The sequence below is a fragment of the Balaenoptera physalus genome (genome assembly GCF_965194825.1).
Source record: "Balaenoptera physalus genome assembly, chromosome: 12".
Classification (NCBI taxonomy): domain Eukaryota; kingdom Metazoa; phylum Chordata; class Mammalia; order Artiodactyla; family Balaenopteridae; genus Balaenoptera; species Balaenoptera physalus.
This window is the reverse complement of record NC_138897.1, coordinates 89,753,240-89,781,197: the sequence shown is the minus strand read 5'-3', so window position 1 is coordinate 89,781,197 and position 27,958 is coordinate 89,753,240. Positions and strand designations below refer to the sequence as shown.

The window sequence follows — 27,958 nt, the reverse complement described above, 5'->3', positions numbered from 1 at the left end:
TATACTGGTATTACCTTATCAGTTAGTTCAAGGTTCCTGGCTGCTTGTTCCAACCATTTTGCAAGAACTTTCTGAAATAGATATATCATAAAAAGTATTGATACGAATAAATAATCACTGAAATAATTTAAAACCTCCATCGTAGTCTTTCAAGAGACACTAAAATGAACTAACTGGTGTTAGCACGACTTAATCTTCAATGATATAATGTAAAAAATAGAATCATCAAGAGTGCAAACACTGAAGGCAACTTACCTGTCCTTCAGGTACAGTCCTTCTCACAAATGGGATCACATCATTTTTAAGCCATGGACAAAGCTTTTGCAAAGAGACTGGTGTAGGAATTGAGTTGAGCAAGTTCTCAAGCATTTTCACATCAAATCTGCTTTCAAAGTTTGCCTAAATCGTACAGAGTGAGAAACTAAGATTTATCCAACAAATTTAAACCGATAGCCTCCCAAGAGGGAAAGACCTATTAGAAAGTCATTTCAAGAAATATTTCACTGTGTTTCCCTGGTGGTGCAGTGGTTAAGAATCCGCCTGCCAATGCAGGGGACACGGGTTCGAGCCCTGGTCCGGGAAGATCCCACATGCCGCGGAGCAACTAAGCCCGTGTGCCACAACTACTGAGCCTGCACTCTAGAGCCCACGAGCCACAACTACTGAGCTCACACACCGCATCTACTGAAGCCCGTGCACTCCAGAGCCCGTGCTCCGCAACAAGAGAAGCCCGCGCACCGCGACGAAGAGTAGCCCCGGCTCGCCGCAACTAGAGAAAGCCTGCGCGCAGCAACGAAGACCCAACATAGCCAAAAATAATAAATAAATAAAAATAAAATAAATTTATTAAAAAAAAATTTTTACTGATGTAACGACCCTTAAAGGTGATTTACTCTGTGCAAATGATTCAAGTTGGTAGGCACAAATTCCGTGAAACCTCATGGCAGCGAGTACTAGTTAATAAATTAGAGGCAGAGGAACAGGCAGAGATGGCATTCTAGGGAAAACTTAACTGGAGGTGACAGTACAAACCCTAACAAGCATGTGTCTTTAATAGCATCACACCCAGATACTGAGCTTTGGACCTAATATTCTATATCAACATTAAGGAGATTCGGAGCAGCAACTATAATGGGCAATCCTTTTCCACAATCTGAGCTGCAACAGGACTACCCTCTCCACCATTCCTACATAAGAAAGCCCATCAATAAACTGCTTAATAAAATGTTACCTCTTGACCTGAGTTTAGGAGCTAACTAGACTCTGAATGATGAGATAACATAAGTTTATATTTTATGTATAATATTTCCTCTGAGTTAATATCATCAGAGGGTAGTTTTCTCTGGGACAGGTCATATTTTATCAAACCGTCTGAAAACACCCCATTGCCCAGTCACTCCTGCCACCCTATTAGTTTCCAACACTGATTCAGTCACCTCTCACAGGAGCTATAAAGCCATTAAGAAAAAAACGCAAAACAAATTACCCGATGTCTCAGCCAAAGGTACTGTGCACAAACAAGGTTTCCTTCTCTTAGCTGTAAAAAAATATTCTTAAGGTCATCTTCATTATTCAGAAATTCAATCCAAGAACTACCCCTGCAAAGTCAAAGAGAGGAAAGAAGTTAGTAGTCAAAAAATATATATTAAGGTTATATGTTACAAGTAGATATCATTATGCATTTTAACTAGGTTTTTTTTCCTCAGAGTTAAAAAAAGAATCAAAGATTATACAGTGAAAAGTAAGTTTCCTTCTTATCCCAGACCTATAGAACTGTATTTCCCCTCGAAGTTATAGCTCTCCTTGTAGGTCCTTCCTGAGATAATCATTACATATACAAGCAACCATTTTTAACTTTAAAATGAATGAGAGTTTTTTATGTATACTATTTGTACTTAAAAAAATTCATTTTATATTATCTTGGCAGCTTGTACCAAATGAGCACATATAGATATTATTCTTTTTAAGGACTACATATTATTCCATGGCATGGATTTACTATAATTTAACTAGACACCCACAGTTGAACATTAGGGTTACTTCCAGTCTTTTGCTATAACCAATAAAGCTGTAGTGACTACCCAGTCCTAATTAAAGCTCAGAAATAGATGATGAATACTTCTTTAAAATGATAAAAAGACAAAACCCTATAAGCCTGTATCATGCTTAAATGATAAAACAAAATAAGCATTTTCACTAATATCAGGAACAAGTGAAAGATGCCTATTTACCACCATTATTTAATAATGTTCTACATGGGACTTCCCTGGCCATCCACTGGTTAAGACTTCACCTTCCAACGCAGGGGGTGTGGGTTCGATCCCTGGTCCGGGAGCTAAGATCCCACATGCCTCATGGCCAAAAAACCAAAACATAAAACAGAAGCAATACTGTAACAAATTCAATAAAGACTTAAAAAAAAAGGCCCACATCAAAAAAAAAAAAAAAAAAAAAAAGTCCTACAAGTACCAGTCAATGAAATTAGGCAAGGAAAAAAAATGAGGAAAAAAATGAAGCAAAGTTATCATTATTTGCATATATAATTATATACCTGGAAAAAACAAGACCAATTGAAATATTACTACAAGTGAAAAAGGAATTCAATAAGGTAGCTGGTTTAAAAGTAATTTTAAAAAATCAATAGCTTCTATATCCTTTTGAAAATACAATGGAGAGAAGTCCCATTTATAAAAGTAGGAAGAAAGATAAAATTAACAAAAAAAATGTAAAAAATCTATATGAAGACACCACTCAGGAACATGAAAAAAAGGATAGAATGAGTAGGAAGACACACACTGCCCTTCAATGTTGGTATGAAGACTGGATAGCGTAAAGACACCGATGCTCCCCAAACTGGTTTTAGGTTCAGCACATTCCCAATAAAAATAAATAATAACAAATCCAATAAAAATAAGATTTTAAAAAAACTGGATAAGCTGATTCTGACCCCAAGTGTCATACAGAAAAGAGTAGCTGCCCAAATTCTGAAAAAAATAAGAAAAGTATAGTAGGACTAGTCTACCAGTTAATAGGACACTTTAAAGCTACATTAATTAAAACTATGTGATACTGGTGAATGAATAGAGAGATGAGATCAAGTGAATACAATTACATTGCAGAAACTTAAATACACGTGAGAATTTTAGCATGTGATTAAGGTAACATTTCAATGAGCAGTGAAAAGGTAGAATGTTTAATGACAGTATCAGGATAACTGAATAGCTATAAGGAGAAAAAAATAAAGCTTCCTTCATTGTTAGTTTATCATGATAAATAAATTTGTCTTAGCTTTAAGGTAACTAGATCTCATATTTGTCAATAACGATATTCTTGGTGCACATGTTAGTATATCTAACAGGATTAATTTCCAGAAGTGGATTGTTAAGGCAAAAGGTACGTTTATTTAAATCTGCCTTCCAAATGTATCAATTCCAATGAATGATGTAGGAAGTGCCTAAAGCTTAGCAGGAAAGATAACATTTTCCATCACTGAACCCCCCAGAAACACAAATTCACTCAAAGCAATGCTATATCTTTTATAACATTCCAAACTTAAATCTAATTCATAATCCAGAATTCAAAATGGGGAATGCACATACCTGAATTTTTCTGGTCCAAATGCTCCATAAAAAGTAGTCAACTTTGCATGAGCCCTTAGTACCTAAAAAGAAATAACTTGACAGTCTGAATGTTGTGTGCAATAATATCAAAATAAAAAACACCAAAAATTAGGCATTCTGTTTCAGAAGTCTTGTACATATTCTCGTTTTATCCCATATTACAAGTCAATTCCCATAAATATGACTGCCTTTACTTAGCACAAAACAAAAAAACTTGAAATAACGGAAATATTTCCAATCACGCTCAATGCAATAAACCTGCAAAGAAGAGGAAGGTATTTGTACATTAATTGTAGGTGCCTTTCAAAATCAATCAGTTTTCCCACTGATTTATAAATATGCCCTTATGGTAAAACCTAGCTGGATTATACTAAACATTTACTTTGAGATAAGAGTTAAAAAATATATAGATGGTCCCTGACATGCAACGGTTCAACTTAAGATTTTTCGACTTTATGATGGTGGAAAGGCAAAACGCATTCAAGTAGAAACCATACTTAGAATTTTGATCTTTTCCTGGGTTAGCAATGATATATAGGACGATTCTCCCCCGTGATGCTGGCAGCAGCAAGGAGCTGCAGCTCCCAGTCAGCCACATAATCACAAACAACCGATATACTTACAACCATTCTGTTTCTTCACTTTCAGTACAGTATTCAATACATTACATGAGCTATTTGACAGTTTATTATAAAACAGGCTTTGAGTCAGATGACTTTGCCCAACTCTAGGCTAATATAAGTGCTCTGAGCACATTTAAGGTAGGTGAAACCAAGCTGTCATGTTCAGTAGGTTAGGTGTATTAAGTGCATTTTTTTTTTTGAAAAACATTTTTTATTGAAGTATAGTTGATATACAATATAGTGAGTCACAATTTTTAGAGGTTATACTCCAATTATGGTTACTATAAGATATTGGCTATATTCCCTGTGTTGTACAATATATCCTTGCAGCTTATTTTTTTAATTTTATTTTTAAAATTTAATTTAATTTATTTTTTATACAGCAGGTTCTTTTCAGTTATCTATTTTTTTTTTTAAATCCCTGATTTTTTTTTTTTTAATTTTATTTATTTATTTATTTATTTATGGCTGAGTTGGGTCTTTGCTTCTGTGCAAGAGCTTTCTCTAGTTGCGGCAAGCGGGGGCCACTCTTCATCGCGGTGCGCGGGCCTCTCACTATCGTGGCCTCTCTTGCTGCGGAGCACAGGCTCCAGACGCGCAGGCTCAGTAGTTGTGGCTCACGGGGCCTAGTTGTTCCGTGGCATGTGGGATCTTCCCAGACCAGGGCTCGAACCCGTGTCTCCTGCATTAGCAGGCAGATTCTCAACCACTGCGCCACCAGGGAAGCCCCTCAGTTATCTATTTATACATATTAGCGTATACATGTCAATCCCAGTCTCCCAATTCATCCCAACGGAACCACCCCCCCTTAAGTGAATTTTTGACTTGCGGTATTTTCAACTTAACAGTGGGTTGGTCAGGATGTAACCCCATCATAAGCTGAGGAAGATCTGTACGTACACGTGCACACACATATATTTTTGGCACCATCATAGCTATCATCACAGTTTACAATTATTTGAAATAGCAGGCACTATGCAAAATGATTTATAGGAAATATTTCATCTGACCTCAAAATAACCCATAAGTACTATTATTATTCCCATTTTGCAATAAGGAAAAAATGTATTAATATAACTTGCTCTTGAAAAAATACAGACCTATCTTGAATTCAAAAGTATATTGTAATAGTATATTCACTCCCAAATTAACCCATAAACCCAATGTAATTACCTCTTTTAAGCCATCAGAATAGATAGGAACAGCTTTATCTTCTTTCTTCAAAAGCTAAGATGAATAAGAAACACGGTTAGAATATCGGCTATACTAGGTTTTTCATGAAAGAAGATGGATTTCCTGTGAATTAAAGGAAAAAATCATCTTTAAAAATTAAATTGCACTGAACTCTGAGATGAACAATGAACAATAAAGAAGTTACATATCTTAAAAATAATGCATTTTATGAAAACAGCTCACATTTTACCCATCTGTTACTCCTTGATTTTAAGGTATATAACTAGCAATGGTACTCATTTACAGGTGAGTGAGGGGAACAATCTATAGCAAAAATGGCATCATTTGGAAGAGCAAAAAAAATGCACTTTAAAAAAGGTCTATGGGAAAAATCCTTCAGTTTTTTGCAAATTACTTCTTTTGCATAAGACAAACTAACAGGCACAGAGGTCAGAAACACTTACCCTGGTTTTGGCATAATTCAGCATTTCCTGGGTCGTTTCATAGGTTATCCATTGAGCCTCCAAGCAGTAATTCACCACAAATTCATCGTCCTGTTTCATAAATGCCAGACATGGTAAGGCAACGTAATGTTGATCAATCCATCGATCTGAATACTCTAGTATAAGACAGGAAAAACATACCTGGATTTTATGCAGATTTTCCTTAGCTTCATCTACAAGTTTTTGCCATTTGGTCTGCTCACTGGTGTCCAGAGAACTCAAAGCTAGTTTCTCCAATATATCATTTGATTTTACTTTGTAAACAAGCTGTAATATAAACATGCCACATCAAGAAACTTGAAGCAAAATAATGCCTGTGGATGAAATCTCACGCTGTATGTTAAAAAAAAAATGTGAATATTCATGTGGTTCAAGAATAAGCATTAAAGAAGGTAACACTTAGATAACTGAAAGGTAACCCAGATTACAAAGTGTTATGGAAACCATTTCTACTGAGTCCTCACTAAATGTGACCAGCAGTGTACTAAGAGCTTTATGTGAATTATCTCAGTTAATGCTCATAAAAACCTAAGTAAGCATCTGTACCTCATCATAACCCTATGGGGTAAATACTGAGATCCTTATTTTACAATCAAGAAAACTGAAGCTCAAGAGAGGGTAAGTAATGTGTCTGAAATTTTGCTGTTCAGAAGTGAATGGAGGGCTTCCCTGGTGGCGCAGTGGTTAAGAATCCGCCTGCCAATGCAGGGGACATGGATTTGATCCCTGGCCGGGGAAGATCCCACATGCCGCGGAGCAACGAAGCCCGTGTGCCACAACTACTGAGCCTGCGCTCTACAGCCCATGAGCCACAACTACTGAGCCCGCGTGCCACAACTATTGCAGCCCGCGCGCCTAGAGCCTGTGCTCCGGAACAAGAGAAGCCACTGCAATGAGAAGCCCACGCACCGCAATGAAGAGTAGCCCCCACTCACCGCAACTAGAGAAAGCCTGCACGCAGCAACGAAGACCCAATGCAGCCAAAAATAGAAACAATTTTTTTAAAAAACAGGAAATTAATACTGATATATTAAAAAAAAAGTGAATGGAGCTGGTTTTTAGAAGAATACCACACAATTATGTTTCACGTCTACTTTTCTAAGTTTATCAAAGGTTCTTTTTTCTAAATTTTATTAATTAATTAATTTATTTATGGCTGCATTGGGTCTTCGTTGCTGCGCACAGGCTTTCTCTAGTTGCGGCGAACGGGGGCTACTCTTCATTGCGGTGTGAGGGCTTCTCATTGTGGTGGCTTCTCCTGTTGCAGAGCACGGGCTCTAGGCGCGCGGGCTTCAGTAGGTGTGGCGCACGGGCTTTGTTGCTCCACGGCATGTGGGATCTTCCCGGACCAGGGATCGAACCTGTGTCCCCTGCATTGGCAGGAAGATTCTTTTTTTTTTTTTTGTACCTTTATTAGCCACTGAAGATGTCTTCCACTAGACTTTAAGCTGAGAAAAAGAGGGGGGTGTTCCCACAATCCTTATACTTAGCAAGGTTCTCACTACTTATTTGCTAATTGATTTGCTAAATTGATATAGTTTAACTCAGGTTAGTGAGGCATACCATTTTATTTTATTTTATTTTAATTTATTTTTTAAACATGTTTATTGGAGTATAATTGCTCCACGATGGTGTGTTAGTTTCTGCTTTATAACAAAGTGAATCAGCTATACGTATACATATATCCCCATATCTCCTCCCTCTTGCGTCTCCCTCCCAACCTCCCTATCCCACCCCTCTAGGTGGTCACAAAGCACCGAGCTGATCTCCCTGAGGCAGGCAGATTCTTAACCACTGTGCCACCAGGGAATTCCCAGTCTATGAAAGGTTCTTTAGCAGCTAGAAACAGCTTGTGTTAGACAAAGTCAAAATTTCAGGTTCCTTTTTTATAAACAAAATACCAACTTTAACATGGGCTCTCTGGTTCCGAAAGCTAAAAATGATACGAAAGAGCAGTTTCTCTAGCTCTGTGTCTCCACTCCCTGAAAACATCTTTCACTGGTTTTGATTTTTTTTGCTTCATTTGCTCTGTTTAAAAATTAGTTATTATGGGGCTTCCCTGGTGGCGCAGTGGTTGAGAATCTGCCTGCCAATGCAGGGGACACGGGTTCGAGCCCTGGTCTGGGAAGATCCCACATGCCACGGAGCAACTGGGCCCGTGAGCCACAATTACTGAGCCTGCGCGTCTGGAGCCTGTGCTCCGCAACAAAAGAGGCCGCGATGGTGAGAGGCCCGCGCACCGCGATGAAGAGTGGTCCCCACTTGCCGCAACTAGAGAAAGCCCTCGCACAGAAACGAAGACTCAACACAGTCATAAAAAATAAAAAAAAATAAAAAAAAAAAGAACATGAATTTCTAAAAAAAAAAAAAATTAGTTATTATGAAACTTTCAGATGTTCAAAAAGGTAATAATACAACAAATACTCATGTACTTATCACCTAAATTTAAAAAAAAATAAAGCACATTACTAATATAGTTTAATATTACTTTCACTTCTTCCAAATAAATCATCCTCCTTCCCTGAACCAGAAGTCTCCATTATTCTGATTTTGGTGCTTGTTATCCCATTAATTTATATACTGCTTTACTCATATACATTTGTAAACAATATACAAAATTGTTTTGCATGTTTTAAAATGCTACTTTCTTTAAACTTTTTATTATACATTGGAGTATAGTTGATTAACAATGTTGTGTTACCTTCAGGTGTATAGCAAAGTGATTCAGTTATACATATTCGTACCTATTCTTATACATATTCATACCTATTCTTTTTCAAATTCTTTTCCCATTTAGGTTGTTACATAATATAAAATGCTACATTTTTAAAACAACAAATACATGGGTACCCACCACCCACTTAGCAAATGTTAGTTCTTCACTACCATCAGGCTTCATCCTTCATTACTTCCCAGGACTTTTCAAGGGATATCAATGAATTCCTAATCACCAAATCCAACAGACAACTTTCAGTTTTTATACCTGATTTTATTGGTAGTATTTGCAACTGCTGATCACTCCCCACTCAACTGTTTGTTTGTTTTTTGGCCACACCTCACGCCTTGTGGGATCTTAGTTCCCCAACCAGGGATCGAACCCGTGCCCTCAGCAGTGAAAGCAAGGAGTCCTAACCACTGGACAGCCAGGGAAGTCCCCCTTGGCTTCTTTAATCGTACATTTGTGTGGTCTTCTTCCCAAATATGTTTATAGCCCTTCTTCCTCTATCCCCCGTGTGCTGGTGCCCCTGTATCTCATCCTCAGATCTCTTCTTACTCCACACGTTCTCCTTGAGTGGTCTGAGCCATTCCTCCGGTGTTACCTATGTCTAGATTCAGCTCAGATCACTCTCCAACTTCCTATCAGACAGCCTCATTTTATAAGATCCCTTACATGCAATTTTTATAAAGCAGAACCCTTCATATTTTACCCCTAACCTGTTCTTCCACACATATTCCTCATTTTAAGTAATGCCATCACATTCCAACTACAGTAAGTCCCCTACATACGAATCTTGAAGTTGTGAACTTTCCAAGATGCGAACGTGTGTTCACATGTCCAATCACGTAAGTCAGTTCACGTGTCTGGTGTACACTGTCACATGCGTGCATCCTCTACAAGTGGTTGTGCTTTTGTGTACTTTACCGTACACTACTGTATAGAGCACAGTAGTACAGTATCTTTATTTCAAGCCCAGGATGTCCAGAAGCAAGCGTAAAAGCAGCGGTGATGTACCTGGTACTGCTAAGAAGCACAGGCTATTGTACTGCACTACTGTATTTTTCAAGGTATGGTACTGTAAGATTAAAAATGTTTTATTTCTTGTGTGTGTTTGTTTTTTATGTATTATTTGTGTGAAAAGTATTATAAACCTATCACAGTAGAGTACTATGTAGCCGATTGTGTTAGTTGGGTACTTAGGCTAACTCTGTTAGACTTCTGAACAAACTGGATTTATGAATGTGCTCTTGGAATGGAACTCGTTTATATGTAAGGGACTTACTTGTAGTACGCTGAGCCAGAGTCCTGCTAGTCTGCTCCTGACATTTGTACCCCCCACTATGTTTGATCGCTGAGCCCCACTGCTTCTACCTCCTATACACCTCTCTCATCAGACCGTCCCTCCTGTGTGTCTCCACCTCACTGCATTGGGTCAGTTTTTCAACTGGTCTTTGCGCCTCTAGATATACCCTTTTCCAAACAATTTCCCATGTTTACAAAATGACAACCTAATCAAGACATTCTCCAGCTTAAAAATCTCAGTAGCTCCCCATCACCTGCAGAATAAGATCTAAATCCTTTGCAGTACATACAAAGCCCTCCAGGCTCTGATCCTCTCCTTCTCCATCATCTCCTTTCCCTTCTTTGCACATATAACCTACACCCTAGTCCTATCTAATTACTAGGAGTTCCTGGAAGCACCATAAGCCTCCCTCACTTTCTTCATGTGTCTTAACACCTAGAATTCCCTTCCTCTCCCAGGACTACCTGGAACATCTTCAAGATCTGACATAAAATCACCTCCTCCATGAAGTCTTCCCACCCTACTTTAAGGGTCAATATCTCCTTTGAATCCCTACTCTACTTTGGTCGTATCTTAATTATAGGCCTGATCACACTAAATTCCCATTATGTCTTACACATTTGTCTCCACAGCCTCTAGCACATGAAGAAATGCTTTCAATGAATGAATGAATACATGAATAATTACCTCAACATCTAGTCCAAACTGAATGGCAAAGCTCTCGGCTTCAGCAAATCTGTGTTTGTGAAGTAACCGACTCAATCTGATAAATTGAAAGAAATTTCAGTAAAATTTTTATTAATCAGGGAATTCAAGCTTTTCATCAAGGAGTAAGGCTTAGAAGAACACAAGAGGGCTTCCCTGGTGGCGTAGTGGTTAAGAATCCGCCTGCCAACGCAGGGCACATGGATTTGATCCCTGGCCCGGGAAGATCCCACATGCCGCGGAGCAACGAAGCCCATGCGCCACAACTACTGAGCCTGCACTCTAGAGCCCATGCTCCACAACAAGAGAAGCCACCGCAGTGAGAAGCCCGCGCACCTCAATGAAGAGTAGCCCCTGCTCTCCGCAACTAGAGAAAGCCCGCGCACAGCAACGAAAACCCAGTGCAGCCAAAAATAGATAAATAAAATAAATTATAAAAAAAACAAAACAAAACACAAGTAGTTACCTGTTTTCTGGCAAAGCTTCTGTAAGACATCTGAGTACTAAAACAGAGACTGAGTCTTCAGATAGTCTGAAAAAAGTTTTAATATTGACATTTGTCATTTAACATCAGTAAGTATATTTTAACTTTGCTATTATTTAACGACTTATCTGATAAACAAAACAGGACTTACTTTGGATCATTTTTGCAAATTCCTTCCAGAAGGTATATGGTATCCTACAATAGCAAAAACATGTTTAAAATTGAAACATAGAATTAATTCACTTTATAGTTACTAGAGTAACAACTGGTTTAGGCAGAAATTATTCATCAATGGATTCTAAAATTACTGGGAAAAACTGGTGAGGAAAAGGATATTCCCATAGTCTCAAAATAACACCACGGAAATTACTTACTAATTATACAGGGGAAAATGTACCTTTACAATGGAGAAATCTGGCAGAACTGCTTTAACCAAGTGATCAAATTTAACAGCACCAATAACAGGACAAGTGGACATGAGTCCTTTAATGTGATGCAGTTAGGACACAGTATCACTTATGCAGGATGCTTGCCAAAAATCTTAGCACGAATCTAATCATGAAGAGACACAGATCCAAATAGAGGGACATTCTACCACACAATAGGCTAGGACTCGAAAAATGTCAATGTCCGAAAAGACAAAAACAGACTAGGGAAGTTTTAGAGATTAAAGTAGACTACCATGTGACCATGACAACAAAATTCAATTCGTGATGTTTGATTGAATCCTGGGTCAGGAACAAAAAAAAGTTCTCAAGTAATTGGCACAATTGGTAAAATTTGAACTTGGATGGCATATTTCATAATAGTATTGCATTAATGTTAAATTTTGTGGGCCTTATTCTTAGGAGATACCCGCTGGAATTAGGAGTGAGAGGTCATGATGTCTGCAAGTAATTTCCAAATGGTTTGGAAAAATACAACGTGTGTATATAAAAAGAGATAAAACAGGGGCTTCCCTGGTGGCGCAGTGGTTGAGAATCCGCCTACAAATGCAGGGGACACAGGTTCAAGCCCTGGTCCGGGAAGATCCCACATGCCGCGGAGCAACTAAGTCTGTGCGCCACAACTACTGAGCCTGCGCTCTAGAGCCCGTGCACCACAACTACTGAAGCCCACGCGCCTAGAGCCCGAGCTCTGCAACAAGAGAAGCCACTGCAAGGAGAAGCCCGCACACCACAGCAAGGAGTAGCCCCCACTCGCCGCAAATGGAGAAAGCCTGTGCGCAGCAACGAAGACCCAACGCAGCCAAAAATAAATAAATAAATTCAAAAAAAAAAAAAAAATCCGCCTGGCAATGCAGGGGACAGGGGTTCGATCCCTGGTCTGGAAAGATCCTACATGCCGCAAAGCAACTTAGCCCGTGCGCCACAACTACTGAGCCTCTGCTCTAGAGCCCACGAGCCACAACTACTGAAGCCCGTGTGCCCTAGAGCCCACGCTGCAACTACTGAAGCCTGCGTGCTCTAGGGCTTGTGTGCTGCAACTACTGAGCCTGAGTGCTGCAACTACCGAAGCCCATGTGCCTAGAGCCCGTGCTCTGCAACAAGAGAAGCCACCGCAATGAGAAGCCCGCGCACCGCAATGAAGAGTAGCCCCCGCTCGCCACAACTAGAGAAAGCCCGCGCGCAGCAACGAAGACCAAAAGCGGCCAAAAAAAAAAAGCAAGCAATAACTTCCCCCAAATTAAAAATCATCTGTATTTCCTGTGGAGAGACAAGAAAATTGAATGTGCAATTGACTGATGTTTTATTTGATTAATTTCCTTCTTTTTAAATGAAGACTGACCTCCTGTAAACATATTTGAGGACCTCTGATAACAATAAATATGGTTTACCTGAGATCTATCCAGGTATTCCACTAGGTTCCACTCATGCTTAGCTTAGTTATTCTTATTTTTTTTCAATTATAAAAAAATATATTAGTTCAAAATACACATCAACTTACTGTGCTAATTCCTGTTTGGACCAGAGAAGAAACACTAGATACTTCCAAAGAATATAGTATTTCCATCATAGGTAATGAATAGACCATGAGGTTTCTCATCTAAGAAAAATAGGACAGCAATTAATGTCTTAGGTCAATATAAACCTATGAGCACAAGACAGCACTTCACAATCCAGGGCATAGATTAAAACACTTGATACAAAGTTAAGTGCAAAAAATAAGTAAATCTGTTACTGTATTATTTAAATGTTACATAGAAAATTATGTTCTATCTTACCTTTTAAATCTGTTAAATGAAAATCCACGTACCTGGAGTCCATTCTACAATTTGTTTTTAAGGCAAATGTAATTCCTCAGTGCCAGAACTACATAAGTATCACTATAATAAACATTTTCTTATAGACATTTTTATTCCTGAAATGCTCCAATTAAAATGTGGAGCTGAGATTTATATCTTTTTTTTTTTTATGAGAAAAAAGAGCTCTGCAGGGTTATTTCTGATCTGTCAAGTACCTGTGTGAACTAAGAGCTAATATGCTGTGAGTACTACTTAACAACTAGTACTTTTATATAAATGCTATTTCTAACACATAATATGGATGAATGTGATATAAATTTTCCAATACCTTCTTATTAGTAGTAGTTGTCAGAGCTACTAACTTGAGATTTGTAATCCCTTGCCTGAAAGAGAAAAGAAGGTTTAAGTGAATCAAAGAAGCCAACTGCTAGACATAAGCTAAGTCAAAGTGATATCCTTGTATAATAGTTAAAATTAATTCACACAGAAGATACTGAACTTGACTTCTGAATGTTTATGGCCCAGACTCACACTCTTTCTAACACATTCACTTGGAGGTTTTTGTGTTGCCTATTTGTTCTCAATGAATTTGGCTAACAATGAAATGGTCTTTACCCTGTCAGTCTGTTCACAGTGTTATCTGGAATGTAACACATAAGAAATGATCTGAACAGAACCAGGCAAGAAACCTGGTTCTAACAGAAGGGAAATCAATATGAGCGTCATAATGTACCATGTGACTGATGAAGGCGAATCTGCTTCTGTGGTGAGAAGAAAGTCTTCTATGTGAAGGGAGGGCCAGTTCCATATGGGAGTTAGGGTGTAAATATCCCATAAGCTCAGCACGTTCTGCAAGAGACATTTCATTAATACGTCCTGTTAACGACTAAAAATTTACATTTTGCAATCTATCTTTTGATATGTAACTGAAATAAAGCACATTACACAAGATAGTAATCTACCCTGGCTAAAGTCCTTGTCTTTGTTAAGTTCGACAAAATTTCTGTTGTTAAACATAACACCAAGTGAAAATACTTAAGGGGAAGTATCAGAAACATACACTGGTATCAAGAACAAAAAGTAGATTGTCTATCAGCTGGAACTTCTTTGCACCTACAAAAGAGAAAACAAGGTGTGTAAGGACTATGTTTCTGGGTTACATATAGCCATATTTAAAATAGTAAACTAACATATTTATGGAAAGGCAGAACTACACTTAAAAAAGAAGTTCCCATTCCCATTTATTCCCGTTTCTCTACTTTTTTGGAGGATCACTAAAACGTAAAACCTCCCAAAATGAAGAGTAACAATTGCAACATGCTAAGAAGCCAAATACATGGACGATCATCAGACTAAGCTGGCTTGTTTCCAAGGTTTGGTAAAACGGCTCATATGCCAGACTTAGTGTACTGACATGAAAACGACAACTCACAAGTACCAAAAGTAGTTTCATTAACTGATGTTACCTTCAATAATCTCTGCATCAATAACACTCTTAACGGTCATCCCTTTCCTAGAAGAATCTGGTTCCCATTTTGAGAATGCACAATTACCAGTTCCCTACAGAAGTGAAAATAGTATGTCAATTACAAACTTGGGTCTAGATCTGAATTCTCCACCAAGTAGAAACATCTAAGTTGTACATGTGACTAATTTCAAAATATATTTATATATTCAAGCCCAGCTAGCTCTTATCATCTAGTTCCTCTCTTAGTTTGTTTTCAACAGAACAGAATGGAAAAAACAGTGAACTCCTGCTGTGCACTGTTATCACATGAACATTTAATAAGGAGGAGGCATATTCAGGCAACTCACTCTAGAGACATCAGGTAAGCTTCAAGACCTCCTCCAGCATTACAAGATAAAGATAACCTTTGATGAAGTATTTTCATTAAAATAACTACTAATATTTGAAAATCATTCATAAATATTTGCTTCAAATTATTTGAAACCCTGATGAAATACTGAACTAGATACACAAAACGGGGAAAAGTGACTGCTTCTTAACATGTTATATAAATTTGGCAAGTAAAAATGTTGTAATTGCTGTAATAATATAATTCAATATAGAATTTTTGCCTACTCCTTGAATATAATATTAGATGTTTTGTTTGCTGCTGTTGTTTTTGCCTACACTCATAATTGAAAGACATGCTAAATGTCAGGTAGAGATTAGTGAAAATAAAGATGCAATATTTTTTCCAACACAGAGACTTAGTTTTACTTGTTAATTTTATGACCTTCATTTTATAATTTCCCTGTTTCTGTTATACACTACAAATTAATTTGTAATTTTACCAAAACTATGTTTTAATGAAGAAACATTTCAGAAAAAAAGCCCAAAATTTTATAAAAAGAAAAGAATTACCCCAATTATCACAGGGATTTCGCTTGCTAAATCACCAGCCACAAGATTGAGACAACCAAGGGTATGACAATTTTCAGTAGAAATAAAACTGGACTTGATTTGTCCTTGTAACTGCAAGATTTAAAAAATAAGAATGTTATATATATGCTCCATAGTCCAAATTCCTTGGAAAGACTGATAAAAAATCAGTTTAAATCAATAGCTATAAATGTATTTTTAAAAATAGGAATATTATTAAAATGTTTTATCATGTTAATTCCCAAAATATCAACCATTAGACAATTATGCAGAAACACTTTCCTAAACTGACATTAAATCTAAGTTTCTAGAAGACAGTGTGGTTTTGTGTTCTTACCTTTTTTGCCGTATGGAAGTCTACCTTTTCAATCGCTGCATGAAAAAGAGAAAGTAGGCTGAATTTACACTATAACCTATAAAATACATATGAATCTCCCCTTTTGTGTCAAGGTTAAATTACATACAATCTAGGGAGAGGAACACTGGTCAGAAATTCATAAGGTGCTGGTGACTTTTCAGTTTTGCCCTTGACCAATGAAATAAACTGTGATGACATGTCGTACTCGGGGCACCAGCCAGGCTGCCTTAAGGTCCCTACAGTGTCTCTCCACACCTTCCCTTAAAAGCTTCCTACTAAGATGGTCTTCTCCCTGCTCCAACTCTCCTATTCAAGCTCTGAAGTCCTACCTGTGAAGTCTTCATCACTTTGCACTCCCTTTTGGAAGAGCTGTTTCACTTGTCTGGCTCCTTCATTAAACTATAGAGAACCTTGTATCTTAAATCTTATTGTATCCCCAGAACTTGGCACATTCTTAGCACAGAGTAGATCTTTAAAAAATATTTGTTGAATACATGCCCGGAATCAATTCCTCAATCTCTGCCAGCTCACAGGGATGTATGGTCCACGCCACTCACTTAGCACACACTCTAGATTATTGCCTTGTATTGTTAACACTTACAAAATCATTTCAGTTTCCAGGTTCATTCATCCCATCAAAAAGCATTTATTACTATGCTAGCGTTACTCCTGTCTCCCCAACTAAGTTGTAAAGTCCTTGAAGGCTATAAATAAATATTTCTTCAAATTCTGTTGTAGCCCTAACTGTGGAGAATAAGTATATTACAAATACTTTAAAGTATACCCAATATCATAGAATGTAGTTAAACTAAAATATTCTTAAAGAGTCTATTTTATTTTATTTTATTTTATTATTTTTTTTTAAAGACAATTTTTTTTTTTTTAAAGCAGATATTCATTTTTAATTATTTATTTATTTATTTATTTATTTATTTATTTTTGGCTGTGTTGGGTCTTCGTTTCTGTGCGAGGGCTTTCTCCAGTTGCGGCGAGCGGGGGCCACTCTTCATCGCGGTGCGCGGGCCTCTCACTATCGCGGCCTCTCTTGTTGCGGAGCACAGGCTCCAGACGCGCAGGCTCAGTAGTTGTGGCTCACGGGCCTAGTTGCTCCGCGGCATGTGGGATCTTCCCAGACCAGGGCTCGAACCCGTGTCCCCTGCATTAGCAGGCAGATTCTCAACCACTGCGCCACCAGGGAAGCCCTAAAGAGTCTATTTTAAAATTTACCTGGAAAACTAATAAGAAATATTGCTGCAAATCAGTAATAAGAAAATAATACATTACTTACCTTGTTGAATTTTTACAAGCTGAAGGTTTGTAATACAAAAAAATCCATTGTTTGTAAGAAGCAGCATATAATAGGTACCTATTAAAATAAAATCAAGCCAGCTTCTTTAAAAGGCACATGATATAAAATTTAAACCAGGGTCTGGATCTAGCTTAAAAGTATGTCCATTTGCTCATTTAAAGTCTAATAATAAAATAACACAGTAACAATACAAAGCTTATTTACAAAGACTTGGTAAGTTATTTGCAAAAACAATGGTAACTTCTTTGAAACTTCTATAAACCAAATTTCATTTGCCAGAAAAAAAGAAACTCAGATACATCAAAATAAATTAAGGTCCAGTTAACATTTGTTAAAAAGAAATACGATAAATACACTGAAACCCATAAGAACATATTAAAAGAATATTATGTCTCCCTGATAATCTATAGAACTCTCAAAACTGTAAGAAGTTTAGGATATTATACTTAAGAAGAGTACATTTAAGCCTCTGAAAAGAGCTAAAATCAAAAACTTGTTTTTTAAAATAATATTAATTGCATCCCTAGAAAGTTTAACACTGTGTAGGTAGCACCAATTAATTTACATAATATATTAACTATAAATCTGATTTTTTGACTGGGTATTAACAAGAAGACATTAAAAAAGAAATTAAAAACACTTACCTTCATTTGAACTATCTTTCTCAATAACAAGATTCCGGTAAGTACACTGATTTTCATCATTAGCTTTCTGAACAAAAGCCTAATTGCAAATTAATTTCAAATGATAAGATTAAATCCAGAAAATTACAGTCAAGGATTATATTCTTTAAACTCTAGGGATATCAATTATCATTAGCAATAATTCTGCCTATATTCCAAACATTTTAGTTTTCAAATGGAAAACTATTTACAAGCTTCCTCCAAAAATGTTTATTTTCAATACAAAACTGCTTTGGACAAGTATACTATCTTCAAACCATACTTTTTCAATTTTGCATTTATTTCATATGTTTTGTGGATGAAAAATGTTGCCTGCCATATTAGCAAACAAAGGATGCTGCGACCATCAAGCCAAGAGGGAGCCCAGGATGGAGATAAACAGGCTGCCCACTGTCAAGCCATCAGCCATTGCAGCAACCCCCAACTGTGCATCCTGAGGGGACTCAGGATGGAAAAGCACAGGATACTGGCCCTAGACGGCAACGGTGTATATCAAAGGAATAACTTCAATGAGCCCAGACTCTTGCATCTTCCATACATAGAAAACGCTAAATTTATTAACCCGATATACCTGGTTTTCTTTAACAGTAATCTTTTGATGTTCCGACTACCTGGTCTACCTTGCAAAACTCCTATGTATCCTGGCTCCTCCCTCACCTCTTCAGAGCCGTCCCTCAGAGCATCTGAGAGGCTGCCTCCCGGGCTTGAAGTTCTCAGAAAGTCCGCCCAATAAAACATAATTCTCAACTTTTAGGTTGTGCCCTTTTTTTTCAGAGAGTTTCTAAGGTATGATTCTTAAATTCAATGTAAAGAAACATTATTCTTTTAATTTAGGCCACAAATCAAGTAATGCTTTGCTAGAGCTTTAGCTGTCTAAAAGATAATTTAGAATTTAGATAATGAAGATGAAAAACATAACAGGGTCTTACATTGGTGAGTAATGTTTGCTTTGATGTTACATGAATAAGATGTAAGTTGCCACTTCTCTCCCCAACCAGAAGAAACTTTCCTTCTTGACATAGGCCAACCACATCCACTTCAGTATCTGAAAAGTTCAAGTCAAAGTTACAAGCTTCCTCTGAAAATGTTTATTTTCAACACAAAATATTGCAAATTTTGTTATTAAAAGTCAACTCTTTAAGCTTCTTTTAAATATGTCATGAAAGTAGTGACTAATGTAAAAACGAATGCTACTGACTCTTTGTCAACAAATATTTGCTGAGCACTTAGTATATGCTAAGCATTGTTCTAGGTCTTTTGCATATATCTGAGAATAATAACAAGAGTCCCACCTTCATAGAGCTCAAATTCTAAGGCAGAAATAGATGATAAACAGTCAGCATAGTAATCAAATTGTATGACATACACAAAGGTGATAAATTCTCTGGCAAACAGAAAAAGTAGAGCAGGGAAAGAGAACTCAGAAGAGCCATGCAGTATTAGCTGGAGTGCTCAGGAGAGCCGCCTCTGATAAGGTGAGGTTTGAACAAAGACTTGAAGGAGGTGAGGAAGTTATTGCTTGCACACAGCAAGAAGGCCAGGGGGAATGACATGGAGACCGAGAGGGGAAGACTAAGAGACAAAAGCAGTAACATATAAATTGCTTATAACTAAAATTATTCAGCAGCAATATCTTTATACAAAAGTATTATATGTAGGGACTTCCCTGGTGGCACAGTAGTTAAGAATCCGCCTGCAAATGCTGGGGACAACGGGTTTGATTCCTGCTCTGGGAAGATCCCACATGCCGCGGAGTAACTAAGCCCATGCACCACAACTACTGAGCTTGCGCTCTACAGCCCATGAGCCACAACTACTGAGCCTGCGTGCCACAACTACTGAAGCCCACGTGCCTACGCAACAAGAGAAGCCACTGCAATGAGAAGCCTGCGCACCGCAACGAAGAGTAGCCCCCGCTCGCCACAACTAGAGAAAGCCCACGCACAGCAACAAAGACCCAACGCAGCCAAAAATAAATAAATAAATAAACAAACAAATTTATTTTAAAAAAAGTATTATATGTAAACACAGCCTCACTTTTCATTGGTGAAACTGTGAATCTTGGGGACCCATCAGGGTAGATGCATTAAGATTCCACAAAATATGGGTTTCTCTCCTGCAAACTGTGATCAAGATTTTGTTCTTATGTGCATACCTTCTAATTCCTTTTCATCTAAGTTCTTTTTAAAAATAATTAATTAATTAATTTTCAGCTGTTCTTACGCAAACATTTCAATAACCATCTTTCTCTCAAAACTTCAGAAAAAATTTCATAATACTATCACCTATTTTCCAGCATAATCACTGACTTGTCTGTCCCTTAATTTACTCTGAAGTCCATACTTGCATATACACACTTAAAGCCCTTTAACTCAATAAAGAATTAATTCATAAGTACTTTTTAAAAACTTTTTATAGTGCTAAAAGTATTCAAATATCTGTTGATGGTATTGAAATTATGTACAAGATTCAGGAACTTAAACATAATTGGGCTCAACTGTTTTCTACAGTATTCTAACACAAAAACCACGCAAATAAATTGTTGCTTTCCATGTATGTTTTTCCTTAGGCTTATTGAGAGAAGGGATCATCTCAGTACCTGTTCTGTCTGGTACTCAGCACAAGGCACTCAAGATTAATTTCTTGAAATTAGTGTAATTTCGAGTCTTATAAATAATGGAGTAAAGAAAAGGCAATGCTGTAGAAATTGGTAGCAAGATATAGTTGACTTCCAACTTACTTTACTGCATTACATTAGACTTACCAAATATAAGATGCAATTGAAGCAATCTACAAATACTGTCCAACAGTATCACTGATTGGTCCGCTACAATAATAAACCCATCACTTAAGCTGCATGCTTGTAGTTTTGGATTTAATGAGGCCTGTGGGAGGGAAAAGCAGGACTAAAATAAAACATTTTTATACATGTTTAACAATACCTATCAATAGTATCACCATAGTCGCAAGCACCCAAGTTTAAAACTTCACTTGATAGGTCTTCTTTCTTTAGCCCATATATCTAATTAGTCAAGCTTTTCTTTGTATGATATATCTTGAATCCGTTCAGAACCTAGAACAGGGAAATAGTCCAGGGTTGCTAGAACAGGGCAAAGGATTCAAAAGTACAAGTCTTTGTTTCCTAAGGGCAGAGCTTACGCCTGGAGAAGCCAGCAGGCATTAACATAAATGAATGAACCAATAAAGTCTCAGGGTCTGAGAAACAGCAGGGAGGGGGACTGTGAACTGGAGGACACGAGGCCCCACGTAAACTAAAGAGAGCAGAGTCAGCCAGATGAACGCCCCGTGGAAATGCGATCCTGGCATGGCCACAGCTTCCAATTTACCAAGAAAATCTGGAGCTTTATGTGAAATATTCTAATTTTTAAATATTGGCAACTAAGTCAACATTTTAAAAAACACAATGCAAGCCAAATATCAGTCTCCTGTTTGTAGCTTCTGTTGATTAGAGCTTCCCACACATAATCATTTTTTTAAATTAATTAATTAATTAATTTTTAGTTGCATTGGGTCTTTGCTGCTGTGCGCGGGCTTTCTCTACTTGTGGCGAGCGGGGGCTACTCTTTGTTGCGGTGCATGGGCTTCTCATTGAGGTGGCTTCTCTTGTTGTGAAGCACGGGCTCTAGGTGCATGGGCTTCAGTAGTTGTGGCACACGGGCTGAGTAGTTGTGGCTCGTGGGCTCCAGAGCACAGGTTCAGCAGTTGTGGTGCACAGGCTTACTTGCTCCACGACATGTGGGATCTTCCTGGACCAGGGCTTGAACCCGTGTCCCCTGCATTGGCAGGTGGGTGCTTAACCACTGCGCCACCAGGGAAGCCCTCCACACATAATCTTGAAGCAGTTGGATAGCTCAGTAGTTGAGAATGCTGTCACTTACTAGCTGAGTAATCTCAAGCAAATGCCTCAACTGACTCTCTGGTAAAGCTGGAATAATAATAATAATAATAATGCCTACAACGCTGGCTAGTATGGAGATTCAGTGAATTAATTCACGTAAAGGGATTAGAAGGGAACCTTGCCTGTAGCATATGCTCGGATAAATGTTAATTACTCTTAATCTTCTCTGACAAACTAAGCCAATCAGCTCATTTTATACCTGTTTCAGTGGTCACCTTCTGCAGGTATAACTTTTGAAAACTACATTCTGATCCCTCTTATACTCTTTTTTTTTTAAAATAAATTTTATTTATTTATTTATTTATTTTTGGCTACATTGGGTCTTTGTTGCTGTGTGCCGGCTTTCTCTAGTTGTGGCAAGCAGGGGCTACTCTCTGTTGTGGTGCGTGGGCTTCTCATTGAGGTGACTTCTCTTGTTGCAGAGCACGGGCTCTAGGCATGCGGGCTTCCACAGTTGTGGCACGCAGGCTCAGCAGTTGTGGCTCACGGGCTCTAGAGCGCAGGCTCAGTAGTTGTGGTGCACGGGCTTAGTTGCTCCGCGGCATGTGGGATCCTCCCAGACCTGGGCTCGAACCCGTGTCCCCTGCATTGGTAGGAGGATTCTTCACCACTGCGCCACCAGGGAAGACCCTGATCCCACTTATACTCTTAACTTGCTTCTTCAACTAGTGAAAAGTTACACCAAAGTGTCGCAAAGAAGAAACTGTGCTACACGTCCTAGTAGGGGTCTACCCAGGCTGTTTTCTCTGTCTGGACTGCTCTTCCCCCTCTTCTTTTTAAGACTTTTTTTGGCTGTGCCGGAAGGTTTGTGGGATTTTTATTTCCCAACCGAGGATTGAACCCGGGCCCTTGGCAGTGAGAGTGCGGAGTCCTCGCCACTGGACCGCCAGGGAGTTCCCAAGACTTTAATTTTTAAGAGCAGTTTTATGTTCCTAGCAAAATTGAAAGGGAACTATAGAGATGTCCCACATAGCCTGTGTTCCACACATGCATAGCCTCCCACATTGTCAACGTTCCTCACCAGATGATACATTTGTTGCAATTGATGAACCTACATTGACACATTATAATCACCCAAAGTCCACGGTTTACATTACAGTTCACTCTTGGTGTTTTACATTCTGTGGTACACACATCTAGCATTATGGTCTCATACAGAATATTTTCTCTACCCGAAAATCCTCTGTGCTCTGCCTAGTCAACCTTCCCTCCAACCCCCAAACCCTGGCAACCGCTGATCTTTTTTTCACTGTCTTTTCATTTTCCAGAATGTCATAGAGTTGGAATCAAACAGTATGTCACCTTTTCAGGTTGTTTACTCCTTGTGTGAGTTTTAGCAGATTGTGTTTTTCAAGGACTTGGTCCAGTTCATTAGGTTACCAAATCTGTGGGCATAGAGATGTTCCTAATATTCCTTGATTATCCTTTTAATGTCCCCAGAATCTGTGGTGATGCCCCCTCTTTCATTCCTGATATTAGTAATTTGTGTCTTCCCTCTTTTTTCTTAGTTATCCTGGCTGGTGGCTTATAGATTTTATTCATGTTTTCAAAGAACCAGCTTTTGGCTTCATTGATTTTCTCTATTGATTTCCTATTTTCAATTTCATTAATTTTTGCTCTCTTGTTATTTCTTTCTTTCTTTTTAAAAATATTTAATTAATTTATGTATTTGGCTGCACTGGGTCTTAGTTGCGGCATGCTGGATCTAGTTCCCTGACCAGGGATCAAACCCGTGCCCCCGGAATTGGAAGCATGGAGTCTTAACCACTGGACCACCAGGGAAGTCCATCTTCTTTTTCTAGTTTCCTAACTTGAAACTTAGATTATTGATTTTAGATCTTTCTTTTTTTCTAATATATGCATTCAATTTCCCTCTAAGCACTACTTTTGCTGCATTCCACATATTTTGGTAAGCTGTGCTTTCATTTTCCCTTTTTTTTCTTAATGCCCAAGTCAGGTGCTAGTTTATGAAATGCTCCTTAAATTGTCCCAACCCACAGTGAGCTCTCCATCCTCTGAATTCCTACTACATTTACTGTCTGTACCATTCATTTGGTATTTCTCATATACTGACTTGCACATCTAGATAGATATCTTTTATTGCTTGTGTCCTGTCTGCCTAACTTTAAGGAAAGATCCTAAAAAGAAGAGATAATGTTACCTTACCAAGGGCCTACCACGGGTTGTGAACACAGCATTTGCTACAAGTAATGCCCCAAGCTAATAACAAATGGAACTTTAGTTGTTAACTGAATTCAAAGCTCAATACACACTATTATTTTTCAACAGGAGCCCTCAGAGATCAAGTGGCCTGGGTCACTTCCATCTTTTAAGGCTGCTGGTAACATTAAAAAAATAAAGAAATACCACTTTCTCATTACAGAACTTATGGTATTCTTTACACTTTTGCCTTAACAAATAATTTAATGCCAAAGAACACAATTTATCTGTATTACTCATAAAATTTATAAATTCTGTGACTTTTAAATGCCACAAAGCAGTATAGCCTGACAACAGGATACAAGCTGAACGAAGAATGATTTTTTAAAAAATCCCTATTGGCCAGTGTCTCTGAATGCTCATTTGAAGAAAAGTCAAAAGCCTACACTTGAGGCCATTTGTGAATAAGGTTCCCCAGAGGAGGCCCTGCCTTTCTAGCCCTAGAAAATGAAAATCTTGTCTGGTCTCTTCTCCTTTCTTTTACACTTTTTTTTCTTAATTAGAGAATTAAACATTACATTAACTTACTATGGGAAGTAGAGGAATCCTGGGCTATAATACTGTGACAGAAGATCATTTGCACTTTCTCTAAAAGAAACTTTTGTTTACCACGATCATCAAAATTTTATCAAAAGCAAATTACTGAGAAAGCAAATCAAAGATCAAAAACTAAGAGCAATACTTTCCATAAAAGGCAGAGAATAAGGTTTCAAGCCTGGTGTGAGAATGGTGGAATAGTTATTAAAAGAAGAAAGTTAAAATATAGAAAGAAATTCATGGAAAGGATAATCTCAGCCTCAGTAGAGTGCTTAACTCAGGGCTGGAGTATGAGAAGAGCCTGGGGTCAGGAGCGGGCTCCAGGGGCTTGCTTCAATTCTATTGGTAATGTTTTACTTCCTAAGCTGGTGGTGGATATTCTTTGTATCATTTTATATACATCTGTATGTCTAAAATGTCAAGAGGAGCTATGAAAAATTCAGGTTTGGAATACTGACCGTAAGATGATGCAGGGGGAATTCAGATGGAAATTTCCAGTAATCTGATACTGAACTTTGATTCCCTGAGAAAGGACTATACTCATTTATAAAACATTTACCACGTGGCCACTAGTCTTACTAAACACTCAGTAAAAATTTTGTTAAAGAAAACAGTCAGCGTCATAACCATTACCTTTTCGGAGGAGATCTTCGCTAGTAAATCTACTTGATATAAAGCAGTTCCGTGTTCTTTTCTTGAACCAACACTTAGGTACCCACTTCCTGTATCATCATTTGTTAGCAGCTCAATATCATTCCACATGTTTCTGAGATTGTTTTCCTGAGACAGGAACCACTGCGTTCCCTGTGACAACATGTAAAATTAGGCCAAATTATATTGTTGCATAGACTCCAGTTCCTTGGGAAATGAAAATGCTTTATCCGCCCCCCCCCCCAAAATATACATATATACACACACACATCAATAAGTAAAGACTTCTCTGTCTTTGTGTTATTTCTGTGGTCACTAGACACTTTGGAGCAATAAGATACATGGAACCAGAGCTATGATTATCACTAGAGAACATATTGGTTTAGGGACACAAGGAAACAATTCCAATCTTACCAATCTGTCCTAGAGCTTCTAGTATTTTGTGTGCCTAGTTGAAATTATAACAAGTTTTCATTTGGAAAAAACCTTTAACCAATATAGCAATAAATAGTGAAGGCTCTGAAGTCAGACTGTATGGGATATCTTAGAATGGTAAGGTTCCAGACGAACTTGAAAAAAAAAATGTCCATTCATGTTTCCAGTATTGTTATACAATGAATGAAAATGTTAAGGAGAGGAAGAAAAAACTGCATTAGGTTTCTGACTGGACCAAAGAGTATATTTGTAACCTTTCGAGTCACTTAACTATCTCATCAGCAAGGACTTACATAACTAATTTCATTGGATGTGGGTGGGCATAGAATACTGAAATGAAAAACAATCCTTGGATCAAAACTAGTGGGGAACAATAACCAAATAATTACAGTTGTTTTGGTAAGTGCTCGCAGAAATATGTTTTTAAATCTTTGGAAGGTACAGTACAGGGAAGAAATAATTTTTGACTTGGTGTTCTTTCACATTTACTAAGCTGCTGTCCTTAAGCAAGTAACTTAACCTTTCTGTTCCTCAATTCTCGTCTATAAAATAGGAATACAGTTGTATGTAGCTGGAAAGGTCACTATGAGTTTCAAACATTCACAAAACAATGTTTCGTTCACGGCAAGCACTCAATTTAAGTGTTATCTAATTCACTATTGTTATTCGTGGAAGCAGGTAACACTTGGGTTAGAAATTTAAGGTCACAGGAGCTTTTTAAATATAGGAAAAGAGTTCTTACTAGGAGTGTAAGCAAGGGCACAAAAACAAAGTATGCTAGAATACACGATTTTAGTGGCTGTGTTTGGGTGGGAGTTGGGAGGAGATTAAGACAGGTTGGAGTGAATACTTTTATGGGTCTCAGAGTCCCACATCTGTAAAAATAGAGAAATATCATCAGCCTCCCAGGTCTGTCACACTCACTCATTTGACAAATGTTTATTGAATGCCTACTATGTGACAGGCACTGTTCTAGGAGTTGGGAATACACCTGTGAAGAAGACAGAAAAGGTCTTTGTCATTATGAAATTTATATTCTTGTACGAAGGATAGACAAAAATAAAATAAAGACGGTATTAAGTAGGCAAGACAGTTTGAATGCATCATTCATTAAATCTGCACAACAATCCATTTTACAGCTGAGAAACATGAGTCAGGGACTAAGTAAACGGCCAAGGTCACCTAAAGCGAGTTAATGATGTAGCTAGACAAGACTCAAATTCATGCCAGTTATTAACTGCCTCCCTACGAAAAAATAAGTAAACGCACAATTAGAAATAGTGCTCAAATGAATGGGGGGAAGGGGCGCATAAGAGACACCTGTTTGGGAAGGGAAAGAGATGACATCTGAGCTGAGACCCGAATATCAAGAAGCCGACTATGGAAAGCTCGGGGGGACAAAGATGCAGGCCGAGTATCAAAGGCTCAGAGGGTGGAATGAGTTTGGGGCGGCTGCCGGGCCACAGCAAGAATGGAAAAGTGCGGGCGCTAAACGAACAGGTGGAGCCAATGAATCCTTGATTACAAGATTGGGTTTCATCCTCAATGCTAGGGAGGGAAAGATACTAAGCAGACCAGTGACATGATGTGATTAACGATTTGAGATTCCTCTGGGTGCCGGGTGAACAGATTAACGAATTAAGCGAAATGAAACAGTTTCATTTAGGCCTCCACGCGTAAATGCTCTCAGCTGGACACCGGGGCCAGCAAGAACCGACTTCAACCTCTCTCCCGCGAGCGTCTTGAGGGGAAAACACATCGAACTGAGCTGAGGCCTCTGCTACTTCGACCTGAATCCACCCGCAGCTCCCTACAGCAGCGCGGCTCACCCTCCTCACCTGCAATTGAAGAAACTAAAGAGGAGCACTCAAGTTTATCGTCCCCGCCCTTCCGAGCTCCAACAGACGTTCCCAGTCTCTTGAGGGTCCATGCCACAAATTTAAATTGGCGGGAGAACACCAAGCCCAACCCCTTTTACGGCGGCCAGCGGAGGCCAAGATTGCTTTAGAATCGAAATAGGAAGTCGCCCCACCCTAAATTCCACCCATTCCGATATCCGGGCTGCGCATTCTAGGGTGTGTTCTA

At 38.3% G+C, this 27,958-nt stretch overlaps 1 protein-coding gene across 1 annotated transcript in view; it reads right to left on the bottom strand.

Annotated features, from left to right (window-relative positions):
• KNTC1 (kinetochore associated 1) overlaps positions 1 to 27,939 on the bottom strand; it is a 71,351-nt gene extending 43,412 nt beyond the window's left edge. The window contains exons 1-23 of the mRNA XM_082418166.1: positions 27,712 to 27,939; positions 25,421 to 25,591; positions 20,876 to 20,996; positions 19,041 to 19,156; positions 18,073 to 18,151; positions 17,408 to 17,485; positions 16,099 to 16,133; positions 15,744 to 15,854; positions 14,842 to 14,935; positions 14,436 to 14,488; positions 14,109 to 14,224; positions 13,704 to 13,758; positions 13,078 to 13,176; positions 11,282 to 11,325; positions 11,113 to 11,178; positions 10,629 to 10,704; positions 6,061 to 6,186; positions 5,881 to 5,970; positions 5,417 to 5,470; positions 3,600 to 3,661; positions 1,487 to 1,598; positions 256 to 399; positions 15 to 71 (exon numbers count right to left, since the gene is read on the bottom strand). Coding sequence (XP_082274292.1) covers positions 15 to 71; positions 256 to 399; positions 1,487 to 1,598; positions 3,600 to 3,661; positions 5,417 to 5,470; positions 5,881 to 5,970; positions 6,061 to 6,186; positions 10,629 to 10,704; positions 11,113 to 11,178; positions 11,282 to 11,325; positions 13,078 to 13,176; positions 13,704 to 13,758; positions 14,109 to 14,224; positions 14,436 to 14,488; positions 14,842 to 14,935; positions 15,744 to 15,854; positions 16,099 to 16,133; positions 17,408 to 17,485; positions 18,073 to 18,151; positions 19,041 to 19,156; positions 20,876 to 20,996; positions 25,421 to 25,549 — 1,917 coding nt within the window. The 5' untranslated portion in view covers positions 25,550 to 25,591; positions 27,712 to 27,939. The remainder of the gene's footprint in view (positions 1 to 14; positions 72 to 255; positions 400 to 1,486; positions 1,599 to 3,599; positions 3,662 to 5,416; positions 5,471 to 5,880; positions 5,971 to 6,060; positions 6,187 to 10,628; positions 10,705 to 11,112; positions 11,179 to 11,281; positions 11,326 to 13,077; positions 13,177 to 13,703; positions 13,759 to 14,108; positions 14,225 to 14,435; positions 14,489 to 14,841; positions 14,936 to 15,743; positions 15,855 to 16,098; positions 16,134 to 17,407; positions 17,486 to 18,072; positions 18,152 to 19,040; positions 19,157 to 20,875; positions 20,997 to 25,420; positions 25,592 to 27,711) is intronic.
• Positions 27,940 to 27,958: the final 19 nt, after the last annotated feature.